General features: G+C 36.3%; 2 protein-coding genes across 6 annotated transcripts; one reads left to right on the top strand and one right to left on the bottom strand.

Moving 5' to 3' along the window:
• The first annotated feature begins 2,442 nt into the window (after positions 1-2,442).
• Positions 2,443-5,358, top strand: LOC133698037 (adagio protein 3-like). 5 transcript variants are annotated; one of them, XR_009842981.1, is made up of 3 exons: positions 2,443-2,806; positions 3,211-4,978; positions 5,083-5,358. XR_009842981.1 is itself a non-coding variant. In XM_062120906.1 (2 exons), the coding sequence occupies exons 1-2, from the start codon at positions 2,544-2,546 to the stop codon at positions 4,817-4,819; spliced, it is 1,872 nt and encodes a 623-aa protein (XP_061976890.1). In that variant the 5' UTR covers positions 2,443-2,543; the 3' UTR covers positions 4,820-5,114. The 5 variants fall into 5 exon arrangements, 1 of the variants encoding a protein (XP_061976890.1); XR_009842982.1 differs by having other exon boundaries at positions 3,211-4,982; XR_009842980.1 differs by having other exon boundaries at positions 5,070-5,114.
• Positions 5,359-9,677: 4,319 nt separating this feature from the next.
• LOC133697063 (phragmoplastin DRP1C) lies at positions 9,678-18,804 on the bottom strand. The gene is made up of 16 exons (XM_062119402.1): positions 18,383-18,804; positions 18,221-18,284; positions 17,971-18,075; positions 17,766-17,867; positions 16,599-16,649; positions 16,415-16,476; positions 14,934-15,024; positions 14,750-14,814; positions 14,458-14,652; positions 14,182-14,301; positions 14,012-14,082; positions 13,584-13,809; positions 12,994-13,044; positions 11,697-11,937; positions 11,232-11,371; positions 9,678-10,072 (listed from the first exon to the last, which is right to left on the bottom strand). The coding sequence occupies exons 1-16, from the start codon at positions 18,512-18,514 to the stop codon at positions 9,947-9,949; spliced, it is 1,842 nt and encodes a 613-aa protein (XP_061975386.1). The 5' UTR covers positions 18,515-18,804; the 3' UTR covers positions 9,678-9,946.
• Positions 18,805-19,988: the final 1,184 nt, after the last annotated feature.

Raw genomic sequence — 19,988 nt, 5'->3', positions numbered from 1 at the left:
ATGCGCCTTCTTGTTTCCTCTGTCTTCTGGCGCAGCCGGATAATTGATTTGCACGTGCTGATTTATGGAGCCAACGATTTGAGTGCGTAATTAATAAACATATATAGTAACCGGATTTCTAATCATGCAGTATTCTATCCAGTATGCCTTGGATAGTTCTTAAGCATATTTAAATTAATAAATAATAGCAGATTATTATGTGATGATTGGGGTTACTTTAAAAAAATATTTATACATAATTTTTTAACCACTTGAAAATAACAAACCAAAGTTCAGGTTCACATGGGTCATTATTGATGCATTTTGTTGGAGAAAAGAAAGGGAAAAAAACATGAGACTTTAACATTCTTATCATGGATTTGTTCAGGCTAATCTACAGGTTTTTTATATTTTTAACTCTATGTATTTATTTTTAATACTTACTTTTTATTAACAATATAGTGTAATAAAATCATAAATTATAAACAATAAGGTTTTAATCATGTTTGCATGAAAAATAATGTAGCATGGTATTTATTATGTTGTACCAATGTACTATATTTATATATAGTACATTGGTACAACATAATAAATACAAGCAAATGCTGAAACAATATAAGATTAATTTTTTTTAATAAAATAACATAATTATTATGATTCTTGATATTTTAATAATATTATATTTAAAATCATAATATTTGATGCATATTGTATTTTTTAGCTGCGACACACCTTAATGCTTAAAGAAATTTCATGTGGTAATCAAAGTTTTTAAACCTAGCCCGATTCAAGGCTCGGATTTCAGGTTTTGACCAGGTCATCTGGTCGTTCGGGTCAATTTTATTTTATTTTTAAATCAAAACGACGTTGTTTTAGTAAAAAAACAAAAATTAATGGGTTACAACTGGATTTTTGACTGGGTCAACCCGTCGGGTCATCTGAAATTTTAATTTTCCCTATTTTTTCTTAAACCTGATTCGGTTTCAGTCTCAAATCAATCGGATCAACTCATCGGATCAGGCCGAGTTTCAAAACTATTACGATAATCATCTCATAGAAGGTGATCCCGGCACCAACAACTAGAAAAAAAAATGTTTGCTCAATAATAATGATATAACAGATATTCATAATTGAGATCAACGAAGGGTTTAATACCTATCAAAACCATTAGAATGGAGATATGATGTAGAATCGAGTAGACGAGCTCATACGATAAGAAAAACAAGATTAGTTACCCAAGCAGATAAGCTCCGCATTACTTGGATAGAGACTTTCACTCCCTCCTCCATGACGTCAGAGTGTAATTTGAAACAGGTGCCTCGTCTAACAACATATGCTTTTAGGTTGAGGGCCACATGTACCTCGCTATTTGTGCTTTTAAGGTTCATTTACTCTGCGATCCTAAGATGTTATTATCACATTTACTTAATTAACCCCAGCTAAAAGCATGTCATCAAGGTAAATCTGTAAAATACTTGCTGTTGGGGACGAGGAAGGGAGGGGGAGAAGTGACTTGCATTACAGGGTAAAAAAGAAAGCATGGGAGTTTGGGCGGGGATGATGCGAGGGAGAGGTGATCCCATTCCCGCCACATCTTGACGCCATATAAAAATATCTTCTTTAAAGGTCGGTCACGTGGAGGCTCAATGGTGGCACGTCACCTAGGTTTTTAGATATTTTCGTTTCTAAGATATTTACACAGCACGCTTTTCCATCCCTGAACCAACGTGGACCTTTTTTCTTGCTTAAACCCCCTCGGTGCCCTCACTTGTTCCCTTTACTACCAAATTGCCATCTTTGTGGTTGGCGTTTTTCACGTTTTTTTTTAAATGGGCATCCCAAATTATATTTTTTACTAATTTATTTGTTTTCAATGATATAAATTGTCATGTCCAATTATTATTGTTATTTTCTTTAAATAAAAAATACTCAATAACATGTCATCAAATTAACAGTTAAACCCCCTTCACACTTCTTATTTAATTAATTGATTGGGAATTCCACTAAATTATAAGAAAAGATTTGGAGAAAATTTGATAAAAGGTTTTGCTAGCAAATTCCCTTAATTATTGGTAATTGATACCACTTGTATATTAATGTTTAAAATTACATAAATATTAAAAATAGTTTTTTAATTTACGTGTTTATCATTTAAAAAAATGATAGTGTTGTAAACAATGATTAGGATCATTAAGATCTTGTCTTTACACGTTGGAGGTGGAGGAAAAACTTGTACACCCTGCATATGATATAGCTAACCCATTCATCAAAATAAAAAAGAACGAATAACACGTTTGGTAATAATTTTAGAAAAAGAAAATCTTAAGAATAAATTCTCTTGTAAGATTAGATGATTTTGTTTTACATGTAATAAAAAATGGCATTTTAGGAAATAAGGGAAACAAGAGGGGCACTGTGTTTGGAGAAGTAGTAACAACACGAATATCTGGGCTGGGCAAAACAAAAGCAGAGAGTGCCACCACACATGACATTCAACTACCGCTTCCAATCCCGCACAACACAAATCTGTCCTTTTTTTTCACGCGCATAGAAAGAGAGAGGCGATGTCAAAACCACAAGAAGAAGAAGAAGAGTTTCAAAGCTCAGGCAAAAGGCTGAAATGCACCAAATCCCTTAAAGATGATGAAATGGAAAGCGATGTTTCATTAATGGAGGATACAAGAGGAGGGTTGTTTTTCCACCCAACGACACCCGTATCTTTTGTGGTTTCGGATGCCTTAGAGCTTGATTTTCCTATCATTTATGTCAACAAGGTCTTCGAGATCTTCACTGGCTACCATGCTCACGAGGTCCTCGGTCGCAACTGGTATCCTTTTATTTATTCCTTTTTTTTTAATTCTTCTTCTTTTCTTCTTTGACTTTTTTCTGTTTTTTCACTTGATGTATAAATAAAAAAGAAGAATTTAAATTTCACTAAATTTGTTCGTTTTATTTAAATGTGTGTATTCTTGTTTGGTTGGTAAGAAAATGGGGAATTAGATCATTTGATTTTGAATTCTTGTTTTTTATATATATCTCGCATAAGGAGATGGGATCATCTTAAATTCTCTCTTCTCATAGGTTGCTGGGTTGTTTCATGCTTCGAATTTTTTTTTTGGGATGTGTCGTCGGTTCCCTGTCAATATTTTTGCTTACTTGATTATTCATACCGTGATTTTTCTATGTTGCAAGGGATCTATATTAACCATTCTGGAAAATTTTTCTTTTCAGTCGGTTCTTACAATACAGGGATCCCCGTGCTCAAAGAAGGCATCCTTTAGTAGACCCTGCTGTTGTTTCTGAAATCAGAAGATGTCTCGAGGAAGGGATGGAATTCCAAGGTGAACTTCTAAACTTTAGGAAGGATGGTACTCCACTGGTGAACAGGCTCAGACTTGTACCTATACACGATGATGATGGAATTATCACACAGGTAATAGGTATTCAGGTATTTTCTGAAGCCAAAATAGATCTGAACCATGTATCATATCCAGTCTACAAAGAGACTTGCAATCAACGGTCTGATCACTCAGCTAATTATTCTCCACGGCATGGACAATCACCATTTACTCAGCATCAAGAAATATGTGGGATACTTCAGTTGTCTGATGAAGTATTGGCTCATAACATTCTATCACGCTTGACACCAAGGGATGTTGCATCCATTGGATCTGTCTGCAGAAGAATCCGGCAATTAACAAAAAATGAGCATGTAAGGAAGATGGTTTGTCAAAATGCATGGGGAAGAGAAGTCACAGGTGCATTGGAGCTGATGACTAAAAAGTTGGGTTGGGGACGTCTGGCAAGGGAACTGACTACCCTCGAAGCTGTCTGCTGGAGGAAAGTGACAGTTGGAGGTGCGGTTGAGCCTTCACGTTGCAATTTCAGTGCATGTGCAGTAGGGAATAGACTTGTATTGTTTGGAGGGGAAGGAGTAAACATGCAGCCGATGGATGACACTTTTGTTCTCAATCTTGATGCTGCAAATCCAGAGTGGCAGCGGATAAGTGTGAAATCATCCCCACCAGGGCGCTGGGGTCACACTCTTTCTTGCCTAAATGGTTCCTGGTTGGTGGTGTTTGGAGGATGTGGAAGGCAAGGGTTGCTCAATGATGTCTTTGTTATGGACTTGGATGCCAAGCAGCCGACATGGAAGGAAGTTTCTGGTGGAACTCCCCCTCTTCCTAGATCGTGGCATAGCTCTTGCACCATAGAAGGTTCTAAGTTGGTTGTCTCAGGTGGATGTACAGATGCTGGGGTACTTCTCAGTGACACCTACTTGTTGGATCTCACTATAGACAAGCCTATATGGAGGGAGATCCCAACTTCTTGGGCTCCTCCATCTCGATTAGGGCATTCACTCTCAGTTTATGGTCGGACGAAAATTCTTATGTTTGGTGGACTTGCCAAGAGTGGGCACTTACGACTGAGATCAGGTGAGGCCTACACCATTGACTTGGAGGATGAAGAACCACATTGGAGGCAATTGGAGTGTAGTGCATTAACTGGTATAGGGAGCCAGAGTTCTGTTGTCCCCCCTCCCAGACTTGATCATGTTGCTGTTAGCATGCCCTGTGGAAGGATTATAATCTTTGGTGGTTCTATTGCTGGGTTGCACTCTCCTTCCCAGCTTTTCCTGTTAGATCCTGCTGAGGAGAAACCATCATGGAGGATTCTCAACGTTCCTGGTCAACCACCTAAGCTTGCGTGGGGCCATAGCACCTGTGTGGTTGGAGGGACGAGGGTCCTGGTATTGGGAGGGCACACTGGGGAGGAATGGATACTAAACGAATTGCATGAGTTGTGCTTAGCAAGCAAGCAAGACTTAGAACAACCATGATTTAACATTGAGCTGTCCATATGTCGGTTGACACAAGTTTTGCACCAGCAGCCACTCAAGAAAACTTTGTTTGATGACCTATGCCATTTGAGGTTCTTCAGCTAGATCACTTCTTTCTGTATCACTGCATGCTTTCCCCCATGCTTTGTGTGCATACTTGTAAGTATGAAAACCTCAACTTGTCTTGATTTTGTGCTGTGCTTTTTGTTGTTGCAATCATATATTACTTACATCTAATGACTTGTATTAGAAATCTGATGCAGGACGTGATCGGTTGTTAGCCGGTTTTGCTTTATGTGCTTCCTCTGTTCTTTTAACTTTCCCTGTTTATTTTTCCTATTGCGTGAGAATGCTGGTGATTGGATGGGAAGATTCTTTTAACTGACGAGCCCCTGTACGATATGCAGCAAAAGCATTTCTGAGTGCTGATTCAAGTAAAAAAATATATATATAATAAGTGTGTGTTTTCATGTATCACAGCAGATAAGATAGAAGCTTCCTGGTAATGCCGAACATCTATAATACTGGTTTTTCGTGCAGCCACTTGCTAGATATGACAAGTTGCTTTCCTTGTTCTATGCTAATAAGTGCAGTTGCATACGACATTGGATTGACCACCCAATCATGATTATTATTATTATTATTATTATTATTATTTCATTTCACATAACCCAAGATAGATTACAAGCATCCCTGGTTTCTAGACAGATGCAATGTATCTATCGGCAAATAATTATACCGAGATATACATCGCCCATGGAAAGAGGCCAGCTCTATCAAGCACGAGGCTTAATTCTCATGATTGATAACAATACAGGCCCTCCTCTGAAGTTGAACGGAAGATCATTCAGTTTTAGCACAGCAAAACCCCGTGGAACCCTGCAATCCAAATATAAAGAATTGAATGGCACATTAACATAACGGGGTTCTCAAATTCACAATATTGTTGAGATGACAAGCTTGAGTTTTCTCCAACAAATCTTCTTATAATATACCTGTTTCGGAAATTCTCTGCTTTATCAAAAACAGAAGTCCAAAGATACGCCGTGCGTGTGTTTGAAGCCAAAGGAGTTGGGAGGTATTTTTATCTATCATTAACTTGATTTAGCTTCAAATTAGAAGCAGAAATATATCAAAAAGGAAATCACGAGTTATTAATGATGCAAAAAGTTAAAAGATTAAGAACCACAACTGGAATCTTGTATCTTTTTATTAATCTAAGGACGGCATAAATCATATAAAAATCTCAGCAATTAATCAACTGCGATGAGAAACAATTAAACAATTAGATTTAGAGCCTTTTGGGAATGTGACCATGAATTTAAACTGTTGATAATATTTTAAAAGTTATTATCATATTTTTTTCTGTTGTTTTTTAAAAACCATGAACACAGCTAAAAACAATAGCTTTCCCAAATGGACATGTGACTATACTCTCTGGACTTGTAATGTGAATGTTTGAAGGGATATCGACGCAAAAAAAAAAGAATTAATCTTTTCATACTCGAAAGTTGCCTCCGCCGAATGTTCTTTGGATCCTATTTGCCTTTCTTTACCATAGTTGTTGCATGTTGTATATTTTGTTGAAGATTTCATGAAGTGCAAATTTTGAGAGGTTGTACAATGTCTCAGATTTTGAAGATTTCATGAACATGCAAATTTTCATAGTTCTCGTCATACTTTCCTGCATAAAGCCAGTGTTCACATTTCCTTGCCTCTCCAATCATAACAGTAAAGTTGCTAAAACAACGAAGAAGAGTTCCAGCAAACTCGAAGTTGAGAAAGGTGGCAAAACTCTAGAGGAATTTCGCCATCAAACTCGTTAGAATGAATGCTTAGTATTTCCAGAGAAAACTTTCCACCTATCAAGGAAGGATAGTGCCAGTAAATGTATTCTCAGCCAGATTGAGGGTTTGCAAGTATCTTGGCTCAGTCAATGATGCAGGGAGCTTTCCTTAAAAACTGTTTATCTTCAAATATAAATATCAGAGACATTGTACAGAACCCACATAATTGGAAATACAGCCACCCAAATTGTTATTTGAAATATTCATCACCTCTAAACGACTTAACTATCTCCAGCACCGAGAAAGTCTCCTAGATAGCTGATTTTTGGAAAGATCAAGAGTTTCCAAATCCTTCATCTTGCTTATACAAAGTGGAATATTGCCATTCAACTGGTTACCAGAGAAGTGTAGTTCATGTAATTTGGGCATGGCCTAATGGCTTCAGGAATTGGACCAGAGAGAGTTATTGGAAAGATAGTACAACCACATCAAGAGAAAAGGTTGCTAATGGTCTCTCAAATTTGTTGCCATTCAAATATATGTTCCTACCAATAGCAATAAGAGATTTTCTAAGCTTTGGTAAACATTTTCTAATATGATCGTGAGATAGATTAACCCGGAAAATACCGGAGGAAATTTCTTCAAACCAATATACTTGCATTAAACATTTATAAAATTCCAACATTCTTTTGTGTTTGAACTTTGAAGCCATTGTGGAAACTGAGATCGACATCCCGATACCTTGAAGCTGAAATGGAGGCACCCATGTTGGGCGAAATCTATAACAAAGAATTTGAAGACAATATCAGTCCCTGTTAAATGCCTTAAGTTTGCAAAATGAAGTTCAGACACCATGCCACCCAATTTGTTGTCGGAGACATTTAGAACTTCCAGATTTGAGAACTGCCCAAAACTTTTTGGAATACTACCATTCAAATGATTAAGACCGATACTTAACTGTATCAAAGACGATAGTCTTCCTAGTGACGCTGGGATCGGATCTAGAAATGAGTTTCATTCGAGATTAAGGTATTCTAAATGCTTAAACTGTCCAAGTTGAACTGGCAAATAGCCAGAGAACCAATCTGATCCAAGTTTCAATATCTTCAAACTATCATGAGCCCATTCAGATGGGGTACACAGATTTGTCAGCGTATTTTGTATTTCAGCCTCAAGATTATTCTCATGGAGGTCAAGCACTTCAAGGAATTTACAACTGCTAATCGCTAGGAATGGAACCGTGAAAAGCATTTTAACTAAGATCAAGATGTTGAATGCTACTGAAGTTAAACAACCAAGGAGGGATTACAGAATCAAAGCCGTTCTGACAAAGATCAAGCAATTCAAGAGGTGTGAAATTAACATTGAGAAACAGAGGAATACCTGAAAGTTGACAACGGGATAAATGTAATTCTAGTAGAGAAGGGAGCATATTTATGGAATGCAACCAATTGTTGTCTTTTGGAAGGTTCACTCCAGACAAGTCCAGGTATTTTAAGGAAGAAAGAGTGTATGTCCATTGGAGGTTGTCAAAAGTCAAGAAATTCGAAGGAGCATAGAAAGCTGAAGAAGTGCCAAGATCAAGATACTGCAGGCTTGAAGGGTTTCCAAGATGAACGGGAACCTTTGCTAGAAACCCGCAGAGGAAAGGTTTAGATATTTCAATTTTATCAAGGACCATATAAATCCTGGAATTTTGGAGCTCGAAGAGAAATCGTTCATACTCAGGTCTAGATATTCCAAATGCTTCAAATCAAGAAGAGAAGGATTTAAATCACCTTTCAAGAAAACGTTGCTATAATTTCCAGGATAGAAATCGAAATAGGGAATGCCTAGCTCATCTAGCTGAAACTGATTTCGAAGATCAAGCTTGATAACATGATCGCTAGTCCTGCTGCAAACCACTCCTTTCCAGGGACAGCGGTCTTCTCCTATCCACGACAACACCCAGTTTAAATGATCAATAAGACTATCCCTGAACTCGAGAAGTGCCTTGTTTTCATTTGGAATGCAGCTCACATTTGCAAATGTGCTGCCAGTGCCGCAACAATGCTCAAATTCCCGTTGTAACAAAGATCAGCACAAGAAAACAGGACATTGGTGGTTGCTGTTCCCATTGACCATTGTAACACTTTACTTAGTCGTTCACTGTTACACCGTTACTGACCCTATTTCATCCATAATTCAAGAAGAAAAGTTTACTTAGTCGTTCACTGTTACACCGTTACTGACCCTATTTCATCCATAATTCAAGAAGAAAAGCCTACGACTTTAATTAGTCAAAGGCAGTCCATTCATAATGTCACCCAGCCCTTGTGGCTCCAAACTCCTCCTGCGTTTTGTGAGCCCCGGTACTCCATTAATCAGTTCTATGAGCTTAAGGAAATTAAAAAAAAAAAAATTCTTTTTTACTGGGCCCTTTTTATTATCTTCTTAATCAAGTCTATACAATTTATCGATTCTAGTAAATATTTTCTCAGTTGGTGGTAACTTCGGATGTTTTTTTATACCTTTTCAAAAACATTTCCAATTTTAAAAATATTTTTTTAACTTTCCAGGAAATAGAAAAAGAAAATCCGGTTGCTTGTCAATTTTTCAATTGTCGAGTCTTACAGCTGAAGAGCTTTATAAATCCATTGATTCCCATTTAAAAAAAATATCTATACAGGTTTCTTTGTTCCCTTGCTTGTTCATTGTAGTCCATGATTATAAATGGAGAAACATTAAGTTCTTTTGTTTTTGTATTTTAAAAATATTTTTAGAAAGTCTTAATTTTTTTTTAAATTAATTTTTTTTTAGTATTTCAGATCATTTTTTTTTTAGTATTTCAGATCATCAGATATGCTGGATCAAAAATAATTTTTAAAACATAATAAAATATTATTTTAATACATTTAAGAGTAATAATTATTTTTTACTACAATTATAAAAACTCCTAATAAATGTTTGGTAGAAAGAGAATAAGGTCGATTAATTCTCGACTTCAGAAGTAAAATTGGAAATTGGATAAATGCCTAAAGGATTGACGAGTCAAATCTCGTACTGAATATGACTATTATACTGAAGAACAATAGCAAACCCAACCATATGAGGCGAAATCATTGAGAAAACTCTATCGTACAGTTGCACAGTGCACAATCTTCGCGTTATTATAAAGTACAAAAAGAATATGGAATCAGTTTTATCATCAACGTATTAATCTAGCCTGGAATGTGCACGAGTAGAGTTTCATTCTTGTCAAACACAAAAGGAGCAGTACAATGAGTATGCCGACGTAGAAAATCTAGGCTGCTATGTTTCTGGGAAAAAGAGAGAGCCGTGGCGTGTGCCAGAATACCTATCATTTCCATGCAACTGAATCAATCTCGTCCCTAGCTGACTTGTATAGCTCAAGCCTTTTAGCTATGGCGGTTCTCCTCTCCATAAGTTGTGGATCCTCATCCAACATTGCACCAAGCCGCTCCTTCTGCGAGGAATCCAAGACAATGTTGTCACTTGTAGTTAATTACTCCCTATAAACATAAAACAAGGACCTGACAACCCAGAGCTCCATATGCCTCTCCACAATGATTGACAAGGTTTGCAAGTTTTAGATACACAACTAACAAACGCAATATAAAAGAACTAAACTGATGAGCTTGTAGCTCAGTGGTACGTTCGCAAAAACAAAAGAGATGAGATATTAAGTTCGAGTCTTACCTAACTTTTACAGCTTCTTTTTTTCTTCGTATCTTCTCAACAACCAAAGATGGGTTAAACAATCTAAAGTTCCCCCCACACTCCAGAAGGCTTTTAGAGAAATTTGGTTCCGGTTCTCTCTATCTATACAACACATGGAATTCCCAACAATCCTGGATAATAGAGGATTGGGTATTCTCTCAACATACTAAATATTTTATGAAATTAACACTTTGTTGCATTACTTTGACTCTCCTTTTAGGTATTCTGCTCGGAGCATCCCTTGGAGTCTTTTTCAGGGAAGATATATTGGAAGAAAGATGGACTGGGGGAAGTTAGGAGAAAGGAAGAATTGTTTATCACTTCGCTAGTTGTTTGGCTAACAAGGGGGAGGGGGGAGGGGGGAGGGGGAGGGTCCAAACATGTAAATTAAAAAGGACGGATAGTTTATCAACTAGCTAGTGTTAGTAATGTTTGTAGTGTCTTTTGTTTTGCCTTGTTTGTAGTATGTTCCTTGTATGTGATTACGTTCTTGTAACATGATGTATATCCTTTGACGTCTCAGGAAAAGCGCAAATCAAGCTTATTGGGGTCACCACTCCCCATCTCGATTCCCTCCTTGCTTGGCCTTGGGCATTATTGAAGTGAGAGGGGACTCCTTGCTTGGCCTTGGGCATTATTGAAGTGAGAGAGGACTCCCACTTTCACTCTCGCATCAATGTGACTAACGAGGTGAGGTCAAGATCATCAATGCTTCTAATGGAATATTTTAATTTGCCAAAATTTCTAATGCATCTGCATTACCCGCTCCCTATCCAACTAGTCTAGCTAACTAACCACAGCTACTCATTCAAACTAGAGTAACCTTCAAGTCCTGAGTCTTTGGCCTTCCCTGGTTAAAAAAATATGATAGATAAACATTAAGGAAAGAAATTTAATAACTTTACCTCCCTCCTCCCAACTTGAGCATAGAAGTTATTCAGAAGACATCTCTTAGCCTCTCGAACCTGGCAATAAACCACAGCTTTCGGAATGGAGTTCCTCAGTGTATCACAAACCATACCAATATAGGCACTGACATTGGATCCTGAAATAAATTTATGATTTATCAGCAATTATGGGTCCGCAAGTTTTCCTACTATTTGATAATTACATACTTCCCAATTTCTGAGAAATGAAAGAATTTCAGAATTGAACTTCTAGTAATATATGAAAACAACTATTCATACAGCTCCAAATTTTACATACAAGAAAGAACATAAACAAATTAAAAAGGAATAATCATACAGATAGTTCTAATCCATAACACTAAACTGATGCTAAAATGAAGATCTTTAAACTAAGTGCCTCGCAGTTTCCCTAATAAAAGAAGAAAAAGGAGTGCAGGGGAAAACAATTAGAGAATTCCATACCAATCCTCCTGAAATGATTGTCATTGTAACGATCCGCATTTGGGCCTGGTTGATTTGGGTTGGTGTTTGTGTTCTTCTCTGGTTCTAGGTGAAGCTTTCGGAAAAATTCCACAGTAAGATAGCTAGACTCCATGTCAACCAGGCGTTGAACTGTTCTTCGGCTTTCATCGCGAAATCTCTCCAAAGCTTCATTTGCAGCAGCAGCAATGTCAGATTGAAGGGTTGGAAATCGCTTCAGTTCCTGCAATGTCCATAAGATAGCATCAATTTTTTTTTTTTTTTGGCATTCTCAGATTCATCCATGACTGAACATTCAAGCTCACATATGACCACATGACATTGCATTTATAGCAGGAAATTGTTGGATGGCATATAACAGTTACTCCAGATAAGGACACATCACTGGTTCTCAGCAGTCATCATTCAACTCCCATATTAACAAGTGGCATTTCTGCCCTAAAATTGCAGCATCCCAGCTATCTTCAGAAAGTATAAAGCCAATCTTCAAAACGAAACTATGGTAGCAGCTATTATGTTAAAATTCCAAGGACAAGTCTTCCCTCAAATGCAACCCTCACATTTCAATTCCTCATGGAGATGCTTATATTGGGAAGAATTGACTTCAATGCAACATGCAACTTGCTTTTGGCTGGCAGCAGGTCAAGCTTTTTGGCCAAGTAAAAGCATCATTTGCTGAACTTCAACAGGGTAAAACTTACCAAATTCACCTCAGTGCATTAAAAGTACCCAAAATCAGGTCTGATTTATCAATTGAACACTGCCTATCAAATATGTTTAGAGAGGATTCGTTTCTAGTTCACTTCAATTTCAACAGAATTCTTAATAAATCTATTCCAATGTCACATGAGCATCTCATAGTGAATCAAATACCAATTTAACACATACTTTGTAGTGTGCAAGTACATACAAGAGTTTACTTATGTGGCTTGACAAATATTTCTCTGCAGGTCTGTCTCCATGGGTCCCTAGATTTGGCAGTAATACTGGTTGTATTCCAAAGCAGACATATATCCGAGGTTACTTCACTTTTAAAATAAAATAGCATTATTCTTCCAAAATTATCTTTTACTGTAGCATCAGCATCTATACTGAGATGGGCTCAAAAACTTCTATAGAAGCATTCAAACTTAACAACATGACTTCATCGAGGACTGTTAAGGAACAAAAGAAGACTATTTTGTAATATAAGCAATGAAATCATTACAGTGTACTCATCTCGACAGAGAACAAATTTGATTTACATGCAAAAAGTTGCTTGCAAGTAAAGATTGCTTACCTCCGTTAAAGCTATTGACTTCCGAACAAGTTCCTTCAAAACAAAGTGCACCTAAGGAAGAGAGCATTACAGAAAATATTATTTTGTTAGAAATAGAATTAAAAGATGCATCCAATGCCAGAACTACATAATTATATATATAAAAAATCCAATCAATTTGTTTCCAAGGCTGTTTTTCTCTGAAATGAAAACAATGTTGATTACAATATTACAAAATCATGATAGTACGCTATCTCCAGATTATTTCCCCTCAATCCCCTGGTTATAAAAAATCAAACCACGTCATTCAGATGTATCCTATAGCATCCATCACCTAGGGTATACATACATAGCACAACCAAAGGACTTCTACATAAAGACGAATAAGACATCTATCATTCCCACATTATCCAGATTTTATGCATTGTATAAAAGACAAGCCTGAAGAATGAGTCAGGCAAATTATATGGAACTAGAACTTCTTGCCGCCCATGGTAGTAGGAATTCCTCCAACCATGTTATGGAGAAACTTTTAAGCATAACAATACATTGCATATATAGTTCTACCAGAATTTCAAAATCATTAGGTCTGGCATGGGTAAGAACATTACTGCATCCACAGTTGCTTCCGCCGGTCCTTTGAAATAGCTTATGGATCCATCAATTAGTCTTCTGTATCCCTGTTCTGGAGCAATTAAATGTGGCTGATAACCATCAGCTTCTGAAACAACTTTTTGCACATTTTTCATAGAGAGATGACGATCAAACGGCAGCTTCTTCAAAGCAGCTGGTAGTTGATGGTCAAAAACACCATATATTCGATCTCCACCAGGACGCCTGAGATAAACATAAAATTAAAATTCCAGAATAAAAGAATTAAACATGTTGTCCAAATCAAAAACATCATACACAAAATTCTGGCTTTTATCAAATTGTCTGTACAATTAAAATAAAAAATAAAATCAACAAAGAATCTGTGTAGATTTTTCAATGTGGAAAACTGTCAGTAAATAGAATCGAGAAAGGAAAATGCAATTACCCTCCATCAAGGTGTTCCTTAAATACACGGTCAAATGCACGACACAATTCTAGAATCGTATACAGCTGAGCCTGTATGAAAGGAAACATAATTGCAACAAGTTAATATTGGATGATTGAATAATTTAATTTACTAAGAATTCTAGAATTCTCATTGTTGTGATTTCTCACCCCTGAGTCTACTGCAATAGGCCTGCCAATGCGGTCCAACTCTGCATTAAGCTCATCAATAGTCTTGTTTATTAGAGCAATGATACTTGGTATCCGCTGTCTGATAACTGTCTCTAAATGCTAATATGAGAAAACATGCAAAAAAATAAACAGGGAAGGGAGAGTACAAAGAAGAAATATCAGTTTAAGACGGGATTCAAAAGTTAAAGCTCCAAAAGGAACGACATTTGTTATAAAGTAGGGGACATTGTAAGAAGATAATATGGATAAAAAGACCTTGGACAAAAGTTTTGCAAGATACTCTGCACCCATTTTACTGGACAAATGTCCATACTCGGGGCTTGTTTCAAAATATTCTCTCTCCTTCCGACGGGCAGCAATCATGTCCACATTCTTGTTGATGTCAGCTTGTGAACGATTAACAATTCCAACCCAGGGATGCTGTAGCCTATATGACCGCCCTTCAAGAACCTTAATTCATTGATGTAGAGGAACTATCAGATTTATACATTGAGGAAATGAATTTCATGGTTAGCAATCAAAGTAGTTAATAAAAATGAATCCATACATCCAGAGCATTGGTTCCCTTGTCCATCAGATCAAGCTTTGTCAGCACACCAAAGGTTCTTTCACCTAAATACACCAGATACAACAAACAAAAATTTCACTCTCCATCCATTAACCACCTTTGAAAGAAAGCTTTAGAAGGGAGGAGTTTCACCCTTAAACATTTGCAGCCTAAGTTGCCTTACCTGAAGGATCAACTTCTCTAGCTAGTTTTATGGCGTCTGAAGTGGCAATATCTTGATTCGCAGGAGAAATAGCCAATATGATGCTGTTGGGCTACCAAATCAGAGAATTCCATAAGCTGATAAGTAAAAGAGTATAATCACAAAATAGATTATGCCAGAACTTCATATAGAGTATGAGTCCTCATGATAGAGCAATTCAATTAAAAAGTGATGTATAACACAGGAAAAAACGGATCTTGAAGAGATGGTGCTTTTCACTCCTACTTTAAAATGTCATGTCAACATCAACAGAAACAGAAACAGCATTGGCAAAAGGGAAGAGTAAGGCATGCTTTGAAGAATAGTAACAATAATGTCATCCATGCATATTAAAAAACATTACAGGATAGCATGATCTTGCACATTAACAGCCAGTACACAAGACATTTTGCCTCACTGTCTCAAAATTTAGCAAGGCCAATTTTTCTTGAAGAAACCTTCAGCAACAGGAAAAAAAGAAGAAGAAAGAAACCAAAATCTTATAGGCTGTGAGAATAACTCTACAGGTAGAAGAGGAAGAGATGAAAGATGGGGGGGACATGCGGGTTGAACTTGCAATTTATTCTAAAACCAACATGCTTCTAAACGTCACAGGCCCCACCTCTGTGCTTTCTTGCTCATAGATTTTCAACACTACACAACAAGCCTCTTCCCACCATTTATTGGATCCCATCTGCTACTATATTACAAAATCCAGTCCAGACCTCTATTACTGACACAAGAAGTTTCAATTTTGAAGAAGTGGTCTCCTTCAGCAAGGACCTGGGCAGATGAACTGATAAAGGTCCATTGCTGTGACAGAAATGGCAGGGCTAAGGTTCGGAATTCCAAAACTAGTCTAGTTTGTGAACAAGAATAAAGTAACAAAAGAAAACAACGCACATATTAGATGGAGGTTGAACCCTAGATCAATCGTCACTTGCTCTTGCACTGGCTTGTGCTTAATGGTTTTAAGTCTATTAGAAACCATTTGGAAATAATTCATAGCATATGGCTAAAATAACTGGCAGTACAGAAAGAAAATTTTAACTTGCTTTTACTGATTGATTTCTAACAAGAATTAAAAGGCATCCATTCTAGTTCAGAATAATATGGGCATTAAATCCTTCGACTCTAAACTACACAAAGTTATTTTAAAAGAAACCATGTCTGAATCAACATGATTCAATCTAACAGGTAGAACGTCCTAGATCACTCAAAAAATCCCTGTTCTTTTCTTCTTATCCTTTATTGCCATGTGGAGTTCTGTGATGGGATTTCTCCCATCACTGATTTTATTAAAATTGATTAAATCCTTTTTTTATTATTATTTAGTCTCTAAAAATATTATGCATGTGAAGAGGTATCCCTTCACTGATCACATTCTCTTATTTATTCTCTAAGCATCTTGCACATATGAAGGAGCATCTTCTTTCTACTAAAAAGTTAGATATTATTCTCACCTTCTCCACATAAGAACGGACCATATTTTCAATATCTTCAACTATGCTCTCTGGCTGGCCCTCTGCAAAACCCAAAATAAAACATTATTGCATGTATGAAACGAAAAATTTTCGCAGTTATAAAAGAAATTTTAAGAATTGATTTGTGCAATTTACACTTGAAGATAAGAGCAGTCAGTCTTACCTACAGCCACCTTTGTCAAACCAGGAAGATCTATGAGGGTTAGATTGACAACTGTCAAACAAAATCATGAATTTAAGTCAAACCATCTGAAGGATTCAAGAGGCTCAGAAATAACCGATGTTAATGAAAAATGAGAACGCAAGAGAATGAGGAAACATTGAATTTTTTAAGTGTATATACTCATAAGAACAAAAAAAAAAGGAATAAATGTTTGAACAATCATTGTTTCCCAAAGAACCTAGCCTGCCTTATCCCCCCAACACAAAGAAACCAAGAGAGACAAAGAGAAAGATGGGAGACAGCAAATGTATACTGAGTGAGTGGTAGTCACTAATGAAAATTGTGTGAGGGATCTTGGTTGCATTTATTGTGTGAACTCCCAAAAAAAATCCAAAGTTCACGAGAAAAGGAAACAAGTTTGAAACTTGGTCAATTCTAGAGGGATCCCTTCAACTGACAAAGGTTTACGTAGCAGGAAAGTGGTTCTACAGAACAAGTACACGTGACAATATGCAAAACATGCACAGGCAAGGATGATGAACCTTGAATGAAAAACATGTGGCATCTGCCCTGAAGAAAGGAAATCCAAAAGAAGACATAAAACATTAGAGGTATGGATGGGCAGCCCACATCCAAAAGATCACAAACCAGCACTACAAGGGGTTAGGAGCTAGGATCATGCACAAAAATGGGAAAGGAGATGCAAATCATAGCTGCTAGAAATGCCCCAACTCTTGTGGCAATAACAATAGTTACTTGCACCATATTTTTCTCTTTAGCTGCCATGCCTACAATTCATATTGACCTTTCAATGGTGTCTTAAAATGAACTAAAGATAGTTAGGTCATAGGTTTCTGTAGAACAGTCTTTTTAAATAAACAAACCTATGCAGGTACATTTAAACACAATAAGGCAATGTAAAACCTATCACCCGATTAAGGTCCCACCACAGCTAAAACCAGAAATTGCACCCTTGTGGTTGCAAGTCCAAGACTTTTACCATCGCTGGCAGCAAGCAGTTCCCCTCGTTTTCACATGTGCGCTTAGATGCGTAGGAAAAGTGATATTTAAAAAATGTTGTGGGAAGAGAATTTTTCTCAAAATTACAGCTTAAACAGGCCAATTAAATAACTTTATTCAAAATGTAGTTGCAAGGGAAATACCGACCATTTGGAGAGTATATACTGAGATGAATTGGAACATTAGAGATTTGCTTGCTCTTCCCAGTAATGCGATCTGTTTCATCTGCGATTTCCTTACGGACAGAAGCTACATACATAGAGCATAAACAAGATAACTGATTTAAGAAAGCTTTCGGCAACGATCTGAGCGAGGATGGCAATCCTCAGCCAAATTGATTTAGTTTTCATACCAAAATCAGTAAACTTCTTCCTGGGCGCATGAAGAAACTCGGCATAATCAGACCCGCCATCTATCTTATGAAGTTGCAATACCAGTGGCCTCCTTGTAACAATACCTTCAATACATAACCAGAACAAGATTAGATAAATATGTAATTGATCAAAGTAATTAGATACTCAATCTCGGGTTTTTTTTCAAATTGTCAGAAAAAAATGAATTCAAATGCAAAATCAAATCATGTCAGGTAATTGAGAGCTTACCAGATCCACGAGGAAGGAAATCTCTGCCAACAACGCTTTCCAAAACTGAAGATTTTCCAGAACTCTACATACATTTCCACGGCAATATACGAAAATCGATTACTCCTGAAAAAACTGAATAAGAAATTAAAAAACAAAAAAAAAAGAGTTGAGATAGAAGACCTGGCCACCAACAACAGCAACGGACGGAAGAGCTTCCCAGAGGGACATGCCTTCACCGCCATAATCGCCGAGAACAGTGCAAGCTCTCTGGATTCTGTTTACGAGACCGATCAAGCTCTCCATTGTAGCCATTTTTAATTGCTTAAATGAATAAATAAATTGAATCTTTTAGATCTGATGCAATGCGTGTGATTTTGTGTAAAAAAAAGAAATGTGTGTGAGAGAGACAGAGAGAGATCGAGTTGAGGATCCAGGAAAGGTGTGAAAAGGGGTGTTTGGATCGGCGGAAAAAAAAAATGGAGATTTTGGAGTTCGGAAGGAAGGAAGAAGAATAGAATAGATGGGGACGTGGAATCTGAAACCGGGAGAGAAAATGCTTAATAAAGAAACAAACGGTTGGAGAGAGGTAAGGTTTACTTACCCAACATGCATGTCTGCTTTCCCTTTTAATATCATATATATTTTTCCATGTAAAAAAAAAGTGTACATTTCCCCCAAATTTGGCTGTAAACATTAAAATTAATCATCCACTTATATATCCCAAGCCAAACTTGAGGGTCAATAATGGGAAAAAACAGGGTTGATGATGAAAAATACAACTTTTATTTTACCATACAAATTGGGAGATACTATAAATTATATAGTTAAATGACCATTTTAACTTTGTATGTTGGATGATATTTCCGATTGATCACTAAATTTTAAAATCAAATCTATACATCCTCGTATCTCAACGGACTGCTAGTAGCTTCCTGTAGATGGAGAGCACTTTGCCATGTAAATTCTTGGAAAAATACTACGACAATCTTAACTGTATTTTTTCTCAGTTAAAACCATATTTCGAGGATTTAGTATTTGAGTTAGTTATGACTTAGGCCATGTAATTTATTGAAAATAATATATTATTTTTTATGGTATAAAAAATAATTAAATAGTACTATGAACAATAGTGACCATTCTCAAATATATTTTTTTTCCTTTCAAAGTTTCCTTTTTATATATAAAAAATGAATATTTATTACAAATTTTATATTTCGACTAGGTTTTCAATTAATTTTCCTAGTTGTTGATCAAATATCAAAATTATATCTTATTATTATATTATTATTGTTATAGATGTGATATTTCCTCGTTAAATAAGTGTGTTGAAAGTCTCACGATAAAACTTCTCCTCTTCATGAGAAGAACAACGTTATTCTCTTGAATAGAGTTAAAAACAGAAAAAGATTATAAAAAAAAAAAAAAGGATGATTGCCATTATAGAAGTCAAAATATTTGGATTAGGGACTAGATATTTTATTCAAAACGAAAGATCCATTCGTTAAAATTTGAGATTTCTACAAGTTTAAAACAAATTAAAAAAATATAGAACAACGATTATAAAATTGAAGAATGACAATCTTCATTACTCAAATTCAAGAGCATTTAAAAAAAATACATTAAAATAATTTTTTACTTTTTTAATTTTAATATCTGCACAAAAAATACTAAATCAAAGAACATCAATTTATCCCCCGTCAATCACAACGAAACACAGATGCTAAGCACTGGTTATATATTTTTTATCTTGTTTATTGTGTTTATGTAAGGATTGCTTTAAAAAAAT

The sequence above is a fragment of the Populus nigra genome, chromosome 6, assembly GCF_951802175.1.
Source record: "Populus nigra chromosome 6, ddPopNigr1.1, whole genome shotgun sequence".
Lineage (NCBI taxonomy): Eukaryota > Viridiplantae > Streptophyta > Magnoliopsida > Malpighiales > Salicaceae > Populus > Populus nigra.
This window is presented reverse-complemented; position numbering and strand designations above follow the sequence as displayed.

What these genes read in the sequence shown, in the direction of transcription:
- LOC133698037 (XM_062120906.1), top strand. Translation starts at nt 2,544, where the DNA reads ATGTCAAAACCACAAGAAGAAGAAGAAGAGTTTCAAAGCTCAGGCAAA. An exon ending in GAGGTCCTCGGTCGCAACTG is followed by an intron (nt 2,807 to 3,210) that starts GTATCCTTTTAT and finishes TTTTCTTTTCAG; the next exon opens with TCGGTTCTTACAATACAGGG.
- LOC133697063 (XM_062119402.1), bottom strand. Translation starts at nt 18,514, where the DNA reads ATGGCTACAATGGAGAGCTTGATCGGTCTCGTAAACAGAATCCAGAGA. An exon ending in TTGCAAAACTTTTGTCCAAG is followed by an intron (nt 14,302 to 14,457) that starts GTCTTTTTATCC and finishes TTCTCATATTAG; the next exon opens with CATTTAGAGACAGTTATCAG. An exon ending in CTATTGCAGTAGACTCAGGG is followed by an intron (nt 14,083 to 14,181) that starts GTGAGAAATCAC and finishes CCTTTCATACAG; the next exon opens with GCTCAGCTGTATACGATTCT.